Source organism: Benincasa hispida, chromosome 2 (genome assembly GCF_027475165.1).
Source record: "Benincasa hispida cultivar pf3 chromosome 2, pf3_genome.v1.1, whole genome shotgun sequence".
Taxonomy (NCBI): domain Eukaryota; kingdom Viridiplantae; phylum Streptophyta; class Magnoliopsida; order Cucurbitales; family Cucurbitaceae; genus Benincasa; species Benincasa hispida.
This window is the reverse complement of record NC_143479.1, coordinates 8,524,037-8,545,622: the sequence shown is the minus strand read 5'-3', so window position 1 is coordinate 8,545,622 and position 21,586 is coordinate 8,524,037. Positions and strand designations below refer to the sequence as shown.

The 21,586-nt window shown below is 33.5% G+C and overlaps 1 protein-coding gene across 2 annotated transcripts; it reads right to left on the bottom strand.

The window, feature by feature from the left end:
- Nucleotides 1-237: 237 nt before the first annotated feature.
- On the bottom strand, nt 238-15,148 carry MOS14 (ARM repeat superfamily protein). 2 transcript variants are annotated; one of them, XM_039023316.2, is made up of 27 exons: nt 14,820-15,148; nt 13,545-13,622; nt 13,330-13,392; nt 12,051-12,098; nt 11,817-11,963; nt 11,059-11,190; nt 10,900-10,940; nt 8,953-9,044; nt 8,112-8,239; nt 7,310-7,385; nt 7,090-7,210; nt 6,879-6,978; nt 6,472-6,553; nt 5,020-5,102; nt 4,435-4,554; nt 3,938-3,989; nt 3,579-3,734; nt 2,966-3,089; nt 2,790-2,871; nt 2,625-2,713; nt 2,466-2,540; nt 2,328-2,382; nt 1,784-1,903; nt 1,609-1,701; nt 1,366-1,511; nt 1,040-1,217; nt 238-929 (listed from the first exon to the last, which is right to left on the bottom strand). In XM_039023316.2, exons 1-27 carry the CDS (start codon nt 14,940-14,942, stop codon nt 651-653), a joined length of 2,883 nt encoding a protein of 960 aa, XP_038879244.1. In that variant the 5' UTR covers nt 14,943-15,148; the 3' UTR covers nt 238-650. The 2 variants fall into 2 exon arrangements, with proteins under 2 accessions (XP_038879244.1, XP_090167335.1); XM_090311209.1 differs by lacking the exons at nt 11,817-11,963; nt 12,051-12,098; nt 13,330-13,392; nt 13,545-13,622; nt 14,820-15,148 and adding an exon at nt 11,285-11,302.
- Nucleotides 15,149-21,586: the final 6,438 nt, after the last annotated feature.

Below are 21,586 nucleotides of genomic sequence, written 5' to 3'. Positions count from 1 at the left end.
AAAAAAGGTTGCACCTAATCGATGCTCAATTAACTACATAACATGATATTAAAAGGTGGATCTTCTCACTATTCATTCCTTGGTACAGAATGACCAAGTCAAAGGAGCAAAAATTCCACAGTAACACAAATCAACTAACTTTTAAATTTGAAACAATGCGATAGTACAAAAAGAGAATATACAGTGTACTCTGCTAAGTGCTAAGGTACAAAGATAAGAGGACAGAAGAGGGCCATATATGTAGAAGCAAAGTTTCCTTTTCTTTCATTGTAATAAATTACAACTGTGTCAAGCAAATTACACCCCCCAAAAAAATGACATCCAAAGAGACAACGTTGAAAGAAAAAAACCACTCCACCATCCCAAACCTCATCATCAATAAAAACATATGACCACCACCAGTTTTTCTCATTACACCTCACCCCTCATTTAAAGAAGATATAAAAAATGAACATTCTCCTTAAAAATTGGAGACTGGTAATTAATACACCAAATGAAGAAAAAAGAAAAGAAGGGTAAAAGAGAAGATAGAAGAAAAGAATAAAACCAACCGGCATTACACCTCGAGGCAACTATATGGCAGAAACAAGACGAGACCGTTGCAAAATGGCCTCTTCTTCTTTGTAACACCCTCCCCCCAGTTTTCCTCGCTATGATACAGGCAATAGATTCAGTTCAAGCGGCCTTAATGCTCCTTGAACAATCTCCTGAACATTTCTATTTCGCCGGCATACGTCTGAGAGCTCTTCTATTGGTATAGCAAGCGTGTTTATATCGCATCCTGAGGCTGCATCTGATAAAGCTTTTAGAAATCTCGACCGCTCTTTTTCAGTAACAGCTGTTGATGGAATCAATGAAACGCTTTCCTTGGCCCACTCTAACGCTTGTACTCTATAAGCTCGAGTCAACGCTAATAGTGTGTACGTCACCTGGGAAAGTGGGATGGGATCATGATATGATTCTTAACACACAATGTGACTATAGAGCTTTCAAATTTAACATGTAAGCAATTATATTATCCACATGAAAATAAGAATACCGGCTCTAATCGAGAACTTGGCAATGCCCCCGTCAAGGCTGCAACCAAAATTCGAAGGATAACTTGACCTCGAGGTATAACTATTGCATCCCTTCTAGATATATATTGTTCACTTTTGCTTGAATTTGCAAGATCGAAAACATCAGCCAAGAAAGTCAATATTGAATTTGAGGCTTCCCTGTAGAGAAAAAGAAAAGGGCCAATATGTAATTCACAATAATGCTAACAAACATATCAGCATTACATGATTAGCTTAATTTTTAGATAAAAAGCTTGACAATGAGGGTCTTCACGAGAACAAGAGCTGGGAGATAAGTATATAATACCTGTGCTGTACTGTGATTCCAACCATTGAACAATCTATTAATGCTGGAAATACTGAAGATGGAATAAACAATTGAGGGCAATAGCGTATACATCTCGAAGCCAGAAGAAAGCAGTCATCAGCAATGTCCGGTCTAGCAGTAAATTCCTTCCAAACAAAAGCAGGGACAACCAATTAGAAATTTAACTACCACCATAATTGAGGAAGATAACATCTATAAACTACCTGCAGCCTATGCCCCTACCTGAATATTTGTGAGAAGACGTGTCGTGTGCATGAATAATGCTTCAATCAAATTTTGGAGGTAACTAGCGCAAGACGGATCAGAACCAAAAATCTGCAAGCAAAATCAGCAATTTAACTGTTAACTTAACACGATAATTAAAACTTCATAGTAAAGTGAGATATATGGCCCAAACCTTTATAACTTCACTCGACAGATAAAGAAAGCAAGGCTGATGGTGCTGCTTATATAGACCTTGAATTTCTTCCAACATCACTCCAATTGTGATTCCCATAAATCTACCGGAAGTTCTCACCTACAGAAAGTAAACTAGTAATATATTCAACGGAATAAATTGTTTCTTTGCGCAAACGTAGCACTATTATCATAAATATTTCCACTCAATGAGTGCCTCAAAATATAACATTGATATACAATTACAATGTAGACATGGATCAAAATCGTTTGCATAGAATGAAGGGATAAATAAGAACATAAAAGTCGATCTATTTCAGTACTTCATAAGGGATAGCTATCTTACATCTATTCTTCATTATTAATCATCTAACTGAACCCTTGTTCATGACAAATATTATCAGAATTATACTCCACCAGTCCAAGTCAAACCAATACAATCCCACTCAGACCAAGTTACTCCTTAGTTTCTTTATTTTCCAGCCGTTTTGAACCATGAATACATATAATAATGAACCACCAAAAAAGAGGACCAGCAAACCTACAGCATATTTGCACGCTCGGCAAAGAGATTCCATAGTCCGCATGTCCCAAGCACGGCTAGAATCCAATCATTAAATAAAACGAGTCAAGAAATTTTGCATAGAACACAAAAGCAGTTAATGCAATTAAAAGACACTTACATATCGAAGATGGCTTTAAAAATTGGCCAAAGCCTTTGTATCGCATCTGCAACAGCTTCAGGGTGATTTACATATCTAAAGTTGATTCAATTAATAGATTTAGAATATATCAAGAGAATTAGAAGAAACAGAGATAGAAAGGATGGACACTTAACACACCTGAATATATAAGCAAACCGATCAATATGGACTGTCAACTCATTAGAAGGCTTTTTATTCAATACCTCTGGGCCTTGATTGACAATTTCCTGATTATTTACACTGAAATTTGTTATAACTTGTCGGGAGGATGAGCTAATAGTTTGAAAGGAAAAAAGAGCCAACCTGCAGAGGAGCGACAACAGGTACGCACAATGCCTCCAGTGCTCTTTTAGCTTGATCAGGAACAAGTTCGGTGATAACCATGCTGCAGAGAGAGATAGGGATAGAGAAATCAACCTTTATCCAAACATAATATTCTGCTCAACCGACCATCTTCAATACATTATCAAGACATTGACCTTAATGCTTCCACTAGGTGCAACGAATCCTCAGCAGTCACTTTCAAACTACTTTCTCCATTGACAGTCATATTATATATATGGAAGAGTCCATCCAAAAATCCACAAAGCTTTCTCCGGCAATCTAGTTGTGATATAAATGAGTTAATAAAGTGGAGTAATGATACCAAAGCTCGAGATAGTAAAAGTTTGGGTTCTATGTTTTATTTTGGGGCTATGTTGGAGGTATTCATTAAAGCTAAACAAACAAGAAATCAGTGGGAGTGGTTGTCACCCAATAATTATTAGTTGCATGGTAAAAGGGCAACCTTCAATCTCTCACCAGTGTATCTAAGGACATGGGAGGGGCAATCACATAGAATAGTATTTCTAAAACCACAGCATGTTGACGTTTGCTAAAAATGTGATTTCAAAATTCGAAAACCAGCTGTGCTTACTGCTTAAAGAAAGTAGAGCAGTCTAAATTATGAGTTATTTTGACATGCCACCAGAAAATAAGCTGGTCTTACTAACATTACTGGTATAATTAAAAAACTAAACATAAACAGTCTACTACCTGATGCAGAAAAATACAGAACTAAAAAGAAAGCAATTTTGAAAGGAAATTTTGTACCAGCGCAAATATGTCTAAATGCCAGAGCTGCAGCAGCTGCAGAATCCTCGGATGTGCCCATTCCACTCATGAGGATATCAATTACTGAAGGTAGTATCGATTGCCCACTTGATGATGCATCAAGCCACTTCGAGTATGCTCCAACAGTGTAGCACACTGAAAATCCAATCAGGCATAAATATCTATCTTGATAAATCAAGTTTAACATATAGGACGTACACTTATAAAAAGATATCTACAACGAAATTGCAAAGACGTTGATATATGTGGTTAGTAGGACTTGATCATGAAAAAAAAAACCAAGAATATTGTGATAGCATTTAATACACCACAATATGCAACATGTCACATCCTGTTACCTGTCTGAAGTAGTTGAGCTTGCTGAGGAAGTTTTGGAAGTAAACCCATGACCTGAGAGAAGAATGAAAAGGCCAAGTGCAATCCGAGAATTAGAGACAGAGAACAGAGAAAAGTATAAATTACAAGAGAATAGGCAGACGTAGAACATACGAAAAACAAGAATTAAGCAATGAAACAACTATCTAGCAAGAACATGAGATCACATTCTCCAAATACGTTGGAGTACTATTTCCGATACAGTCCGCTAAAATATGGGCAAGAATGAGGTGGTGTTGTCCATTTCTTTCATGAGACTCAGTTTCTCTTCAAAAGAAAACAGAAGAAAGAAAAGAATTGTGTGGGCTTGCTTAACTAATTGGAGGACAAACTACAGAGGTTTGAGAATTTTTCTTCTTAGAACAAACTTTACAAAGAACTACGTAAGAAGGGGGTAAACTACGAATGATAATAAAATTGTCAATCATTGGAGGCAGGACAAAATTGGAAGATATTTTACCTGTGGCATTATTTCGGTCTCACCAACTGACACATAATCAGATATAGCTCGGATGCAAAACAAAGCAGCCTCTGCTGGACGCCATTCACTGGGTTCACTATTTCCACAGCTTGTAACAGCCTATTATGATATTTGAAAAGGGATTAACCAAATTCAACAAATCGAAGTCTTTATAAATCATGGTTGCAAAACTTGATCCACTTTGACAGGCAGTAGAAACAAAATTATTTACAAATGAAACTTGTAAGATATTAAATCCTAGGTAAGTGACCACCTAACAACTTGAACCTATTTTCTCGGACTTTTTTTTTTATTTAAATTGGTCTTTATTGACCACTTGTTCAACCCTACCCATGGTGGTGTGCAAATTCTTTTCTTCTTATGACGTATTTTCAGTTAGAATACATACTAATGTAACTACAAAAGGCAGCCCAGGATAAAAATATGAGTCATATATAAACGAATAAGTAACTCAAAGGAAAAAGGATTACTATCGGGAGGGAAAATCCAGACAATTCTTTTACATGCTGTGTGAGTAATTTATTAAGATGCAGAATAAGTAAAGAGCTTGCAATAAATACACACCTCCACAAGCCTCACGTAAAGAATTTTCAGAGTCATATCACCTCCTAAAACCAATGCTGCATCTATTAAGACATCTGCAACAGCTGGATATAATACAAATATGTATTTGTTCAGTATCCACTTTACTGAATCATACATGGAAATGACTAAATGAGCACGGGGAAAACTGAATTATCTAGCATTCTATATTATTATTTAAAAAAAAAGAAAAAAAAGAAAAAAAAAAAAGAAACAGTTTCTTCATTAAGATAATGAAATGAGACAAGCTCAATATACAAAAGGAAACTACAAGCAACAAAAACTGGGGATCAGGAGGTGCACCCAGGCATCTCAACTAGGTTGACATCCCCTTAGCACCCTCATCATCTCCAAATTATCCTAAATATCAAACCAATGCATACGACCAAAAGTCCGACGAAACTAATTACAACTCAGCCAAAAGAAAAAACTAATGATAAACAACACAAGCCACAAAACTTAATCTAACACCAGTGGACAAAGCAACCAAAAATACTACTAAAAATCGTGATAAAGAGTACTCCTACGAAGCTATCGAAATGAAAGCCCGCCAATTTAAGCTCAGCTCTTGGATTGAAAAATCTGAAAAAGGTTTGGATAGTGTACACCAGGACTAGGCATTAAGTTGGGCTGTCTCAGAGTGTTCAAACCAAATCAACCGCTTGTCATCGAAGACCCGTCGATTCCTTTCAAACCAAAGATCAACCAGCAATGATTTCGCCGTGTTGAACCATAACAATTTAGCCTTCTTCTTCAAAGGAGGGCCCATCAAGATTTGCAAAATGTTAGAGCGAAAATCATTTCCAAAAACCCATGTCAAATTAAAAATCAAGAACAATTTCAGCCAACATTGTTCTCCATAGCAGCAACCAAAAAAAAAGATGCAGCAGGTCCTCTGTGTCTGTCATACAAAGAGGGCAAATTTCTGGAGAAAGACAATGATTAGGCAACTTCTTTTGCATCATAGAGGAGCAGTTCAACTCTCCAAAAAACATTGTCCATACTAAGATGTTAACTCGCGAAGAGCTTTTAGTTTTCCACAGTGCTTTCTCCATCTGTTTGTCTAAAAGGGAGGCTAGAGATAGGTGCTTCACGAGGGAGTTAACAGTGAAGACTCCACTGTTTCAATGGACCAGATTCTCTTGTGCTGATTATTTGTTAATCTCTTTTCGGTAATGAGTTTGAGGAGATTTTGAAAATCTAGAATCTCATCATCCTTCAAATTTCTACGGAAGAAGATGGACTAGCATTCTATATTAAAAAAGGATTCTATAAAGATATAATAAAGAAAGATTTCCTAGTAGGCTGGAACAACTGCAACCCAATAAATTATAATATCTGCTAAAAGAACTGCACCTTAACAACAAAACTGCATTGCAAACCAACTAGTAATATTTGATTGATCATATTCAACAAACTAAGCAAGTTTACTACCATATCTAGTCTGCTTGAATTCCTTGAGGTCCTCATAAGAAAGGTCTTGATAGTCATTAGGATATTGAACTCTGAAACTAACCTGTGAACACAATTTTACTGGAGAATCAAGACCAAAATTTACATATGCAGATTTATGTAATTCAGTTAATAAATCCAACATGCATACATATCTGTAAATACTAGTTTTCTAGCTAACAATAAATATTTTCTGGAAAAAAGTAGATACAAGCAAATATTTGAGTAATAACAATCGTTTATGAGCAAATGCGGTCTTATTGTACACTACAATGAAGGGAATGATATTTCATGTAGAGAAGTACTAAGACTAACCATCGAGGGAATGATATAGTTTTCAGTTAAAAGTTCTGAATTTGGGTCAATAATCTAGAAAGTGGAAAACTTACCAAGGATACAAGTGACTCGTAAACTGGACGAAAAATGTGTAACCTCCTTTTCCTCTCAGCTTCAATGGAAGCATCATTGCCAAAAGAAATATATGCATCCCTGGGATATTAGAACTACTGTAAGTAAAATTAACCTTTAACAAGATACGGTTGATATGTTTGTCGTCTAAAAGAATCCATAGTTGATATCAGAAGGCCCAGAATAAATAACCTTTTTGTCAAGTTCAATTGCAGGCTGTGCCAAAAATTAAAGGTCATGGAGGCAATATCATATTCAGGATGTGAAGTAACTTCTAGTAGGGCATGGACTATTAACATCGATTCATCAGAACCTAGAAAGTAGACCAAAAAACAATGAAAAGAAAAACAAACTAAGAAAACAATACCATGAAGAACAACGATGTACCCTCAACTAGGTGACAATTTATTACCAGTAGCGATCAATTCAACATATGAATCGCCCATGTCAGCAAATAACCGAGCAATGGCCTTCACATCTTCTTCATCCTGAATGCAGAAATTAAAATAAGAACAAGGTGAATTAACTGTAGAAATGAATAAACTTCAGCAACCAGAAGCTATATCATGGTTAGGAAATTAATGAAAATAAAGGAAGAGGGCTAACATTTTAGAACTAGAAACAGAAGAAGCGCACTAGTTTCTGATGAAAGAAGGGGTAATGGTAGCATATAAATCATAAAAATACCTGGAAAGGGTTAAAAAGAAAAGACAATTGGTGTGTTGGACCCTGACTTCTTAGTTCTAACAATGAGAATGGTGCTAGAACATACATCAAACAAATAAACCATTCTACAAGGAAGGAATTCAATTCTTGAAAAGAGTTCCAGGTATTGACCCGGTGTCTACTTGAATAGAGAAAAAGCCAGCAAAAACAATAACCTTTAAATTATAAAATTTCCAACATGAGAAGAAATACAGGAAAGGATTACTAAGTTGCACTTCAGAATAAAGAAATGGAGAAGGAAATGAGGAAAGCATTTTTTGGATATAAACAGAAAATGCAGATATCATGATACTGCAAGAAAGTCCACAGGATCCAACAATGAGGAAGAGATGACATACAAAGCTAATGAACAAAAATAATTGGTCTCAATACTCTAGCTGTTCTATATCCCTTGATAGCTAAGGCTTTAAACCAGAAAACCAGAAAACCAGGCACTCTCTCACACAAAAATGGAGAAATGGAAGATGAAGAATCTGTGGTAGCAATACCTTTGAAGAATCTCTAAGTTGTGCCTTCAAATTCATAACTTGAGGGACAATTACTTGAATTAAAGGCATGTGCACTGGGAGACCACTTGAGTTTCCAGCTGCTGAATAGTGTATCAGTTCAGATATAACTGCACAAAAGAAGCCAAAGAAAAGTTCTATAATAATTTTTCAAAGAACCAAAGAGAAATTATTGAGAATACATGCAAAAAGCTTCTAAGTAACCCGGGGGTTTGGGACTTCAAAAGAGTAAACATGTAGAACATAAGCAAAGCGTGCAAAATTAATTATATAAACATAAATAAAATATCATAACACTAGTGAACACAAGGGAAACGTGCTATTAGCAGATAAGTCTAGTTGACTATCACAGGGAGGAAAAAAAACACTATCACTGAAGGGCCAAAAAGATGCACACTTCTTTTTACATGGATGTTACTCATTCAATCAAATTTTTAGGAATGCGATAATAGATGTAAAAGAATAACATAACGAAAGACAAATGAAAACCAATTGAGCACTTAAAACTTCCAGGGCATCTTAGCTTTAGCCCCCCTCCCCTTCTTATTGACCAAAACCAAACAAGCATACAAAAAATAGATTAATGAATGATAGCATTCCTACTACACCAGGCTTGCTAATTATTTCTCTTTTATAAGATCACACGCATATCTCAAATCTAAAAATGTGGTGGAAGAGGGATGGGACTACAAACATTATCATCGGCTACTTGGTGTTCACAACAGAATTAGTTCAGGAAATAGACAGATTTCAGATGTTGCAATATAGCTTAAGTTTACAACACCACGCAATTAGAAACTTGTGGCATTTTCAAAAGCAATACCGTTTACAGATGCCTCTGAGAGAAGCTCGGAGTTTAAACTCGCTAGAGCTGTGAGTACTAAAGGATGTGATGCAAGCACAGTTCCTGGGATCCTGAAACCAAAAGCAGTTTAACTAAGCGATTAAATTGTAAAGCTCAACCTTCTTCCCTGACTACAACCGAAGAAGCAGATTCTGAAATCTGGACCACAATAATAAGAAACAGAAACTTTTATTTTTGGTTGGGAAATCGAACCACATCAACTTTCAAAATAGTAATAGGTGCCTTATCACTTATCCATGCTCATATTAACTACATTAATCTAAAGCATTGAGGATTTCTTATCAAGAAGAGGGAAATAAAGAGAGATTGTATGGTTAGTGAACCAAGCAAGGTAGAACTACGTCGATCTAGAATAATTTGAATAATTCTCATCCAAGAAATTGAAAGAGAACAATCCAAATGGACCGCGCTCCCACCACAAGAATGGCACTCAATACAATGTTTGGTTGTAGATGGCAATTAAGATGTCTCTCTTTGCTAGATGATATAATTAAAATATGCTTTCACCACTAGCTTAAGCTTTTGGATCAATCAGTGATTTAAAACAAGGTATCAGAGCAGGTTGGTTCAAAATGTCATATGTTCAAACCCCTAAAACTTGCTCCTCCCTAATTAAAATTCATTTCCACTCGTTGGGTCTTCTTCATATTTAAAGCCCAAAAGTGAGGGGGTGTTAGATTATATAATTAAATTTGACTTCACCCACTGGCTTAAGCTTTTGGATCAATCGGTGATTTAAGACTCTTGAACTTTGTCATTAGTGTTAGGGCCCCTTTAACAACAGTTCATAATATATATATATATATATATATATATATATATATATATAAAGAAACGGTAGATAACAAAAAACAACTGACCAAAAAAATAAATAATCAATTTTTTTAAAAAAAAGAAAAGAAACAATAAAGTTTGACTTCTTCGGATAGCAGCATTTCTGAATAGCTCAAGATCCTGCGGTAGATTATGACACACTATAGAGAAGACGAAAAGAAAAAATATTTGCAGGAAAAGGTAAATATCTGAGCTATCATGAAGCCAAAATCTTCTACTCTAGTGGTCATGAGACGAACACCCTCGAATAAATTCATGACACTCAACCAATCTTCCAATTCTGATCAGAAAAAGTTCCTTGGAGTTTGCCGAGGCACCAAAGGTTATTAATATTTTTTTCAACCAAAGCTTCTTCAAAGCTACAAAGATTTGAATATTTCAGGAATAATTGACGTGTCGTGCCCAAAAATCATTCCAGAAACTAACTCTATCGCTTGAACCCACCCAAACAGTGGTGTTTCTTTTTGCAAAATCACTAAGCCTCATATTTTGTTTCCAGGGGCCTTTAGGCTACTTCTACATTTTATTCTAGAGAACCAACCACTGGGTGGTTTACCTTGAGACCACTGTACTTCATGCCACAAAAACTTTTCTTCCAATGGGAATCTCTATAACCACTTGAGAAATGGGGCTTTGCTTCTTTTAGATATGTTCCCAAGCATGGACCACTACATTCAATCTGTTCAGCTACTTACTCGCTCCCAATTAACTAGGTCAATCTGTTTCAAAATAAAGCTAGGTATCCTAGATTCTTTTGTGGATAAGCAAATTTTTTTTTTTCTTGAACTTCATACAACTCCGTAATCAATATTTGAGCAAGAAATGGTATCATGAACCCAACTGTATGTATAATCCCAAAATTTAAGCAGCGAACCTTTGTGATTTGCTCTTCAGTCTTCTTTATGATACAAGAAACTGATCTAAAGTATACCCACGTCTACTTCAAATTTTCATACCCATGTGTACATCAGCACCATATACTGATATACACATTCAAAAAAGTGAACTTCCTAATTATCTTTTGTGCTAACTAATATATTGTGTAGAAAGTGACATGAAGAACAGGCATACCCATGCTTTAATCGAAGCCAAGAAGCAAATGCCTCGAGCACCTGAAACATCCATAAAACCCAAGAAAATAAAATATTGAGAAACTTCTATTTAAGTATGAAGACATAATAACCAAACTTCAGATATAGGACACAATTCTTATGATTAAAAAAGTCCCACCTGCTCCTTCAGCTCATTAATATTCAAACAGGCTGTCAATATGTTAAGGGTAACTTGCATTTGGGATGTGAGTTCCTTTTCAAATTGACGGCGTCTATCTGGGCGGGCTGCGATCTTGTAATTGTATACTTCCTGATTGATGATTGCAGAAGAAATATGGAAACATGCCACGAAACAAAAACCAACTGACCATTTTGGGAATTATGATATACACACATAAAAGTACCTAAAAGCCCTTCAACACGTTAAGTTGCTTCAGAGAGAGAGATTAAATTATTCCAGCTGATGCCCTATTAGCCGAAATTTTGTCATAATATTCTAGCATATGAAATCATCAGTATCATAGCAATCAAATAATCTAAAACCACTGATCAATAATGGTTTAAGGTTTTAATTCCCCATACTCTCTATAAAATTGATCACCTACTTATAGAAAATTTGATACAATCAAAGGTTCCAGCATTTCATTCAGTTAGCTTTCACAATTCATGTAATTGTTGGCCCTATTGGATAACTGTGTGATTGATAATCCATCACAAGTTATATGATTTAGTGGACATTTCAATACAAGTCTGTAAAAATGTCAAGCCACGAAAATTGAAAATGCATTTTCTTCCAGCATGGTGAAATATACTTAATGTAGTATTCAACTTTCATGAAGAAAATATGTATCTCCAACTTTTTCCGTTTTAAGGATACGATTTAGTAGTACTTCTTCCAAATATAAAGAAAAAGATATCACAAGTTCATAGTCATACCTCAGGCAAAACTGTCAGTAGCTCCAAAAATCCGGGTACATACTCTGGATGTGAGTTCATCTCATTCCTGAGCCAATTTACAATACCACCTTCTCCCCAATCATCAGCAGGAACATGTACTGCTAATGCAGCTACTGCTATGCTAATCTATGAAACCAAAATTTAACCTGAATCTATCCTTCCAATCAGACGGGAAAATTATTCAATAATCTTGTGAGCTCTCAAAGAAAATACCTGAGTTCGGACTTTAGGTGGGCCCTTGTGAAATTTTCTTAATAAATTCTGCACGTATAAATAGAATACAAATATAATATGTTAGATTACATATGTTAAACACACACACAAAAAGTTATGTGGCATACTCCCAAATCCAAGTGAGAATTACAAGAGCACTCCAGGGAGAACCACACGAATATTGATGTCATGGATTTTCCAAAACGCCCTATTTATTTTGAAAAAACTTCATTTTTTTCAACATAGATTGCCCACGATGTAATTTAAACGTTACTAAGCTAGAGGTTTGTACAATAATCATCTCATAATTTTAGAGTTACTGATGAAGCCAAAAGGCCCTATAGGCAAAAACTTTTGGTTTCCCATGAAGGACTGTAAGAAACTGATGTTTATGAACCAACCACAAAGACTAGCCCCTATCACATCGTATAAATGAAAAGAATTGCAGTAAGATTTATTAAGACCTAACTCCATTTAACCGGAACAAAGTCCTTGCATACAATTAGTGGAACCTAAATATGTTCGTTAACCCATGGAAAATAATGATAAATAAATAATGCAGAGTGGTTTCAACAAAAGGTTATCAAGATCAGCATTGGCTTGATTGCAAGTTGCAACATACACCTGTCTGAGACTAAAATTGTAATGATAAGTGAGTTTTTCTCTATATGTATACATATCTGATACAGAATTTCTTGTGCATCATTTCAATTTTTGACTATCCAAAGTCACTTGGCCCTCCAAATAACATAAATATATGCCAAAATAAGTTCTTTCAAGATAGTAAAACAAGAAGTTATAAGAGAAACATCCACACAAATCAGTAGTGCACAGCCTCTATCCTTCACCACTAATGAGCTAATCTAAAATTGAGAAGCGGTCACATCATTTAGGGACTTTTTAAAATTGTATCAAGTGGTGGCATATATAGCACACGCATTACGCATGTTCCATCAGTTGCAGATTAGCAGTTGAACCATAAAGAATAGTTTTATAACAGCAAAAAAGTCCATGGTTAAAAATGATTTGAGCATGTAATAGTAAGCCAAAAAATAATTTGGCATCATTGTAAATCTGTGTAATTGCAACATATGTATGATCAGATGTTCACCGAGAGATTAAAAAATCCGTATCTAAAAGAAAGCGAAGCCACACCTCGAAACAGAAAAAAGCAACCACGCATCACCAGGTTGAAAGATACTATGACATTGAACCACATATTTTGCACAACTATAGTGATGCTGACTAAGAGCTTAGCAACATAATATGGCATTCTTACATTTAATGAGTCCCGTAAGGGCCTAAATGCTTCCGAAGGCAGTTCCTCAAAATCTCTTTGTACCTGGATTAGATAAATAGTGGACTAGAACTCAGAAAACAACCCAATCATGATACATTTAAACAACCTTTATCGTATTACTAAGCAACTAATGCATAGATAAATTCAAATAACCAATATTCAGTAATTAACAATGACAAGTCAAAGAAGGATACCTTGCTTCTAAGTGTTTGAGAGCAAAAGATCAAAGTTTCCAAATTGCTGGTGGGTTCGTGAAGCAAATTATCAGCAACCTAAAGAATAAAGGCTATTAACTTTCCTAAATAAAGATGTGAATAATATCATAAGGCTGCTCCAAAGGGCAGTGAGTGAATCACATGGAATGAAGAGTACTTAAGAGTTATGGATATATTCATGACAGAACTCCAGTATAAGGACCAAAGCCTCTTCAGATGAATGTTATATTGAATCTAACCAGGTCAAATTTGAGGAGGAAGGCAGCTAACAAAAATTTGAAATATTGGAGGATCCAAAAACAAATATCCATGTCTATCAAATATGATTCAATTAAAACGATTGAAGCAGATGTATGTTATGCTTTCAACTGTTACAGCTTACAAGCACATCTCCTTCAACATCTTTAATAGCAAATGCATATCTCATCATTAAGATACATCCTTTACTGGCAAATGTTAGTGGATCTACACTTGAAACCATACCCAAATATGAACCTGTCCAAATCCAATCTAAGTTATCCTGGAAATTTGTCCACGCAACAGTTGTGAAGCTTACTGAAAGCGAACAGCAATTGAAGTATTTCCTACCTCTATCCTCAATAATTAGACAGTGACAATAAAGTGAATTGGATGCTTGGAACAGGTAAATCAATACGTGTACTTGTTGCATGAGCTCCAGAAAAATTTGAAATTATAAAATCCCCATTGGCATCTGTTCGTTTTAAAATGGCATACCACTGAATTCATTATACAAGTTTTTACCATTATTAGGCGTGAAATGTGTTCTTTTTGATGATTTACAATTCCCTGTTCAAAAATCGATCAAACTCTGTATGTGAAATTCTCTGTTTCTTTCACCAAAAAAAATACTTCCACAGAACAAATGACAAGGGGCAAGGGGGGGAAGTCCCATTCTTAAGTCTGATGGAGTTACTTCTTCCAACGTTCTCCCGCAGGCAAGTGGAGTTCAATAGAAAAAGGGAAAGAATAGAACTTCCAAAGTGAATGATTAATAGCAGAAATTGGTAAAAGGGAAAAAAAATCCCTTAAACAGGATTCACTCCATGACGCATATAAAGCATTGTACGGTAACTCGAACTCGCGAAACTAAAACTTGCTGGATGGAATTAAGCAAGAAGTTAACAAAAATAACACTAAACCAATCATCAAAGTCGCAAATCATAAAGTCCTCTCTTCCAATCGAGCAAGTGAAATCTATTACCTAAAAAGCGAGGAAGTGATTGAAACCAATACCTGCCAGGCATCGAGAGTGCGCTGGAAGTCTTGAAGCCATCGATCGGCCTGCATACGGAAGGCATCGTCAGGGTGATGATACAGTGCGTTTAGGGCTTCTTTCACTGTATTCTGAAGCTCCATGCTTGACTCGAAAACCAGTCCCAAAACCCAGCTCGTGCTCTTCAAAGACTGCCTGATAATCCCCGTCTCTCTGTGTTTGTCTCTTCTTCTTCTTCTCTCTTCCTTCTTCTTCTTCTTTTTCTTTTTCTTTTTCTTTTTTTTTTCCTCTATTTTTGGCGCCCGCTGTGGAGCTCTACTGTGGAGATGGAGATTGGGTACCTGGGAAGGGCCCCTTCGGTTTCGATCAGCCTCGGGGTAGAAGGCAGAATCTCAGCCGTCTGATCTGTCGTTTGACCTTTGGTCAACGGCTCCACCATTAGGTAACACAGCGAATTCCGTAGGGGATCTCTGCCACGTGGCATCTGACTGGATGAATTCGTGCGTTCGGACCCACCGTCTCGGAGTTTGATATTGAAATCTCTCGTGAAATTTTGAAATTTTTTAAAAAAGTATATGTGACCTTTTATAAAATAAATAAATAAATTAGGAACAAATATCTTTTTAATCTCTTTTGTCTAGTGTCTAGTTTAAGTTTTTAAATATTAGTTATTTAGTTCTTAAATTTTGAGTTCGATTTTAATTTAGTCTATATAGTTTAAAATATTGTGTATTTAATCAATTTTGAATTTGATTTTAATTTGATCTCTAAATTTCAAAATACTATAATTTTACTTTTGAAATTTAAGTTTTACTTCAATTTGATTTCTATGTTTCAATTTTATACTTTTAATTTCGATTTTTCTTTAAATTCTCATTTTTCGTCTTTAGAGTTAATTTATATTAATATATATTAATAAATTAAAATTCGTTTAAATAATTATAATTAATTAAGTTTTACTATTTTTATCACTTTTAAAATTAAATTTAAAAATTCACTTCATACTTATATTTAAAAGACCTTTTATATTTAAAATTTTTTACTAGAAAGTACGAATGTTTTTAAAAATTTTCTATTTATGAGAATTTCTCTATTTTTAATTAATTAATAGAAAACGAGATCAATGATTGAAAATGTGTATCTAATAAAAATTTGAGATTAAAAATATAAAATCTTAAAATTAAGAGATCAGATTGAAACAAAACTCAAATTAATTATAAAAATTTTAAATTTAAAGAGTAAGTTAAAACAAAACTTGAGATTTAGAGATGGAATGCATCATATTTTAAAATCTAAGAATCAAAGTCAAAATTTTGGAGCCAACAATCTCACTAAATAAATAAACAAACAACTAAATAAATAAATTTTCTGTCCTTTTTTCCCTCCCAAGACAGCCCAATTATAACCTTTCTTTATTTTTAAAAATAGACCCAATTATAATCTTTAGCGTTGCTGTCTAGTCATAAATAATTATATTTACATCATATGGCGCTGCCTTTTATTTAATTGATTTAAGCGTCACGCTACGATATTGAAACATTAATACCTATAAAATATTGAATATTAAGATACTTTATAGTTTATGAAACAATTTTAAACCATCAATTTTTATGATACTAATAGTTTGGTTTATAAACTTTAAATCATATTTAGGAAAGAACGGATAAAATCATTTTTTTTTATGTTTTAGAATCATTTAGAAACAAGTGTTTTTAATAATTCAAAATCAATTTCATTAATATAAATATTAACTTTTAAAAATATAATATTATTTATTAAATTGATTTTATGTGATCAAGATACATATTTTAGAGTATTTACCACGAAGATGATTTTAAACATTTCAAAATCACTCCCAAATATGTATTTAGTTGGTAAAAAATTAGTCTATATGTTTTCAAATTTATAACAATTTTGTCATTAAACTTTTATAAATAATAATTTGGTCATTATATTTTATGGTTTGCAAATATTTAGTTATCGTCTTGAAAGATATCATTAAAATTTAAAGATCGAAAACCCAATTGAAAATCAATTTTATTTACAAACAACAAAGACTAAATCATTACGTAATAAAAGTTGACATTTGATTTTGATGAGATTTCTCACAATAGAAATTAAAATTGTATCTATTAAAGTAAAAATTAAATGGTTATAGAATTTAAATTGACCAAGACTAAATGATACTTATATGAAAAATATATGGACCAACAATGTTTTTTAACCTACTCCATCATTCTCCCATCGAGTTAGCGGTTGGGTTTTGATGGGTCGGTTAAAATAGGGTGATCCCAAATACCTACAGACTGCGTTAACTATTCCCTTATTGAATGTATTGAATACGAATACAAGATATTCATATTCTCTAAGTATTTGCTTAATTATCACATTTTTTACTATACGACATTTTCTCCCTCTATCAATACATGTTTTTAATGATAGTAGAATATTAATCAGTTTAATGATGGTGTAGTTTTAAGATTATAAACTATTTTGAAAGTTATAGTTTACTTCTCCAAATATTTATGCGAGGATTAATAATTAGGTTTGTATTTTTTATATATATATATATAATTCAGATTTAATGGAAAAGAAAAAGTCTCGTTTAAATTTGCAAATGAAATATTGGTAGTTAAAATTGGGTGTTTTTAAATTGTTGTGTATATTTTATTTTGTTTGTTTGTTTTTTAGAATGCCAATGAAATATTGGTTAGTTTTATTTTCGAACTTAATGAAATCTGGTTTTTAGATTTTATATTTTTTAAATCGCCACGTAATCATTGTCTGATATAGATATTTTGGTCAAAATAATTATCAAATAATAATTCAAAAAACCATTTTGCCAGTTTTCTAATTTTGAAACTATTTTTCTATTTTTAAAATTATTCTCTCAAATTTGTTATTTTTGTTCTCGACTCAAATTCGAATACAAATAAAGAATAATCATGAAAATAGTAGAAGTCGGGATCATTTTGAATTATAGCAAAACACATGTATGTCACGTGAGCACAATTTCTTAAGTTCTAAAATATTCTGATCACCTCTTTTAATTGTAGTGTAATTAATTTTGCATCTTTATTAGTAAGACTATAATAATTAATTGTTCAACTATATATCCCAACAAAGATGATCATTAGGATAATTTAATTTGCCATAAATCTCAAGATTTAATAGTTGTTTTGGATTTTCAAATCAGATTTAATAGTTGTTCAATTTTCAATCATACATATCAACTAATTTTCAAATCTTGTTTTGAAATTTAAAATATCATATTATTAATTATCCTAACTGAGATATGTTGTTTGTATTATTACTTCTAATAATCTTAACCAATATTCACAAGTTTTAAATGCTTTTTAACCTTATATTTATTATCCTTTTGTTTCAAACATAAAATATTATAATACAAAGTGTAGCTCTAGCTTTCTTTGAGTTGAAAGCTTTCTTGTTATGGTTGTTCAATGATTAAGTGTTAACCACTATATAGGTAGGAAACATAGCCTTTTAGTAATGTGCAACAATTTTCAAGTCTCTATAATTTGAACAACAACCCCATTCGTCCTCCTCAAGTCAAACGCTTGGCTAGAAGACCTAGGAAAAAGAGAATCCTGTCTTGCTTAGATAATAGGAAAATAGTATTCGTTGTGATAGTAGGGGTGATTGTGTAAAAGTCCAATACCCGGTTGTTCAATGAATTGCAGGCATTTATGGATAGTTTTATTTGTTTCAAGTACTTATAAAATTTGTTATTTGTTTAATACATATTAATTTTCCATATATTGTTACTACATTGTATATATTGTTTCTCATACATTTACAGTTTTAGTTACACTGTGATTTTTATAAAATACATGTTAATTTTTCTATCTATTATTACTATACTTTATAGGTTGTTTCCACACATTTACAATTTTAGTTACACTCTAAGTATCACTCCTCAATGTTTTCACATCCCTTTGTTACAACATAATCATATATAACTATGTAATAAAACATTACTTTTTAAACTTTGTTTTGTCATGCTCTCCATGTTTCTATTTTAGTGAAGGATTAAATAATAACACTTGTTTTTTTTGTTTTTTTGTTATGAAATTTATGAATAGAGTTTTTTTTCCCCTTAATGGTTAATGTTTTTGTTCATTCACTCATTAATGATGTGCATGTTTAGATTGTATTTATAAAAACGTTTTCTAGATTTCAACTATATATAGTTATTTGTCAAATTAGATTGTTTAATTTAATTATCAATTTTGACTAACCGTTATTTATCAAATTCAAATTAACTTTTTATCAATATATGAGAAGGACTAGATATGTAAATAAAATTACCCACGTTAGTTCATTTCATTGATAGAATAATTAAAAGGAAACAGAACGTGGCGTCCCAATTTTGCAGGTAATTTTAAATTAATTATCTCACATATTTAGATTATATTCTAGATATTTTTGCCAAAAAAATAATTTTGGAAATTTGAATTATAAGTTATAAAAGATTCGATAATTTGGTTTATATTTAGTTGGGAGATTTGGGAGTTTAAACTTGTTTTGTTGGAAGATTAGGAATTTAAAGGGAAAAGGAAAATGACAAAATAATAATAAAATAAAAAGAAAAAAAAAACCCTAAATCCCTATATCAGCCCCCAAACGAAATGGAAAATTTATTCGGATGACCCATTTTTTAGGTCCAAAATGTCAAATGGCTCATTTTTAAAAAATAATGTAAATTGACCCTTTGCTGATATCATCGCCATACCAAATTACATAAATTGCCCTCACAAGTGCCTCACGTTATAAGTCACGCCCCCATCTGGTTAAACACTATCGCTCAATTTTCACGACTAAAGTTCTCAAATCAATAATACCTAAACATAATACAATGGTGATTTCTTTAAATCGAAACTTCATTTCATTTTCGACAGTGTTTTATTAAACGAAGTTTTTTCGAATGGAGATTTTCAAGACGAGGCTTTTTTATAAGGGTGTTTCATTATTTTGAGTTTGTTTCATTATTTTTGCTGTGTTATTTCTGGAAATGTAGTATTACGAAATTTTGTATTGGGAGAGAGAGCACGAGAGATAGAACGAGAGTGAGAAAGAGCAAGAGTAAGAGAGGGAGTGAGATTAAGAGAGAGCGAGATTAAGAAAGAGAACGATATTAAGAGAGAGCTAGAGTACACTTTAATTGCTTATACAACTTAATGATAAATGTTCTCTTACTTTGTATGATGACAATAAAGTGTCTACTTATTCGATATGAATGTGAAATTGGGATGAGATTGAAAGTTCTTATATCGGGGGATAATTATCATTGTGTTTGTTACATTGAAGTATGAAGAACTTAAATCTCATGTTTACGAGGTTACAAATGTTAGTTCTTCATAATTTGATCTTATAATAAGAGTTAAAGATAAGCTTGAATATGAGGCTCCCCCCACAATACACAATGAATGATGATGATGTTTGCTTCCTTCTTTTTTGAGAAGAGCTTAGTAGACTTCAGTTATCTATAACGCTAAAATCAAATCAGGACAAAAATATTAGAATAGGGTTTGGAAATGTGAGTTATGATGATATGATTGTGGACACACAATACGAGGAATCATATTAGTTTCATCGGGAAGAGGATCATATTCCATTGTCTACCAACACTGTACCATCAACATTATCACTAGACAGTGACCGCACTAATCTAGTAAGATTGAATTCAGAATTGGGCAGTACTTCAGTTTTTGGTAATGAGAGATCATCTAGACTTGATTATATAGATTGTGGTCATCCAGAGCAACATTATGGTCCTTCAGTGGATGTTAGTAAGCAACCAACAGGATTAAATGAAATGGATCATGATCATAGAGATGTGTGTTGTGTTGGGGTTGTTGCCCTAAAGTCTTGTGTCCTATAGTTTGTAAACTGTTTGTACAAACACTTATGTTGTATAATATATGATATTTACTTCACATATTGTTTTTTGCTCAGTTGTATGTTTTATTTGATTTATCACAAACCAATAAACATAAAATCCCTGGTTATCTGTATGTAACTTAAGTATGTATGTGACATACAGGTGGATCATATCCTGAATGATAACCAAAATGGTCTGTAGTATATGGATATAGGAGGGAAACCTTATCCTGGTAACGTCATGGATGCGGCCCACTTTATGGAATGGTCACAAGTGTTGTGACTTGTCACAGATGGTCTGATCCTGATCATTTAGGGGACATGCGAGCGGGGGCATCCTATACAAAGAGTTTGTATAAGACCTAACCACAAAGTGTTAATGTCTCGTTATATAACACCGTTCATAACTGAGACTTCACTTTACTAGGTGATCATAGGTAACATGACCTCAATCCTGAATGAGTTGGGAACTCTTGCCATTGAGAGCGATCCTTTGATTTGTATGGGTGCATGGCCAGGTTACCGATTCAAACCTACCATTTTGGGGATTCGTCTGATTTGGGAACTGGGAACTCAGCTATACAAAATGAAATTCACTCATTCCCTGAGGCAGGGGTAAGTAGATAGATAGCTCCCTTAAGGGCTGATTCCAGGACTTGAACAATATGGCGCCACAAACTTTTTATTGGCTCGATAGGTGTTCACACATAGTTGGACTATGTTGTATTGTTCATTAGAGAAATCATTGGTACTTAAGGAGTGAGGTGTAACTACAGAGGCTAAACAGTAAAATGACCCAGCTGTACTTACGAGCATCTGTGAAGGGTCATCGTACTCATGATTGGTTATATCCGATGGACACATAAATATATCTAGGGTAAGAAGA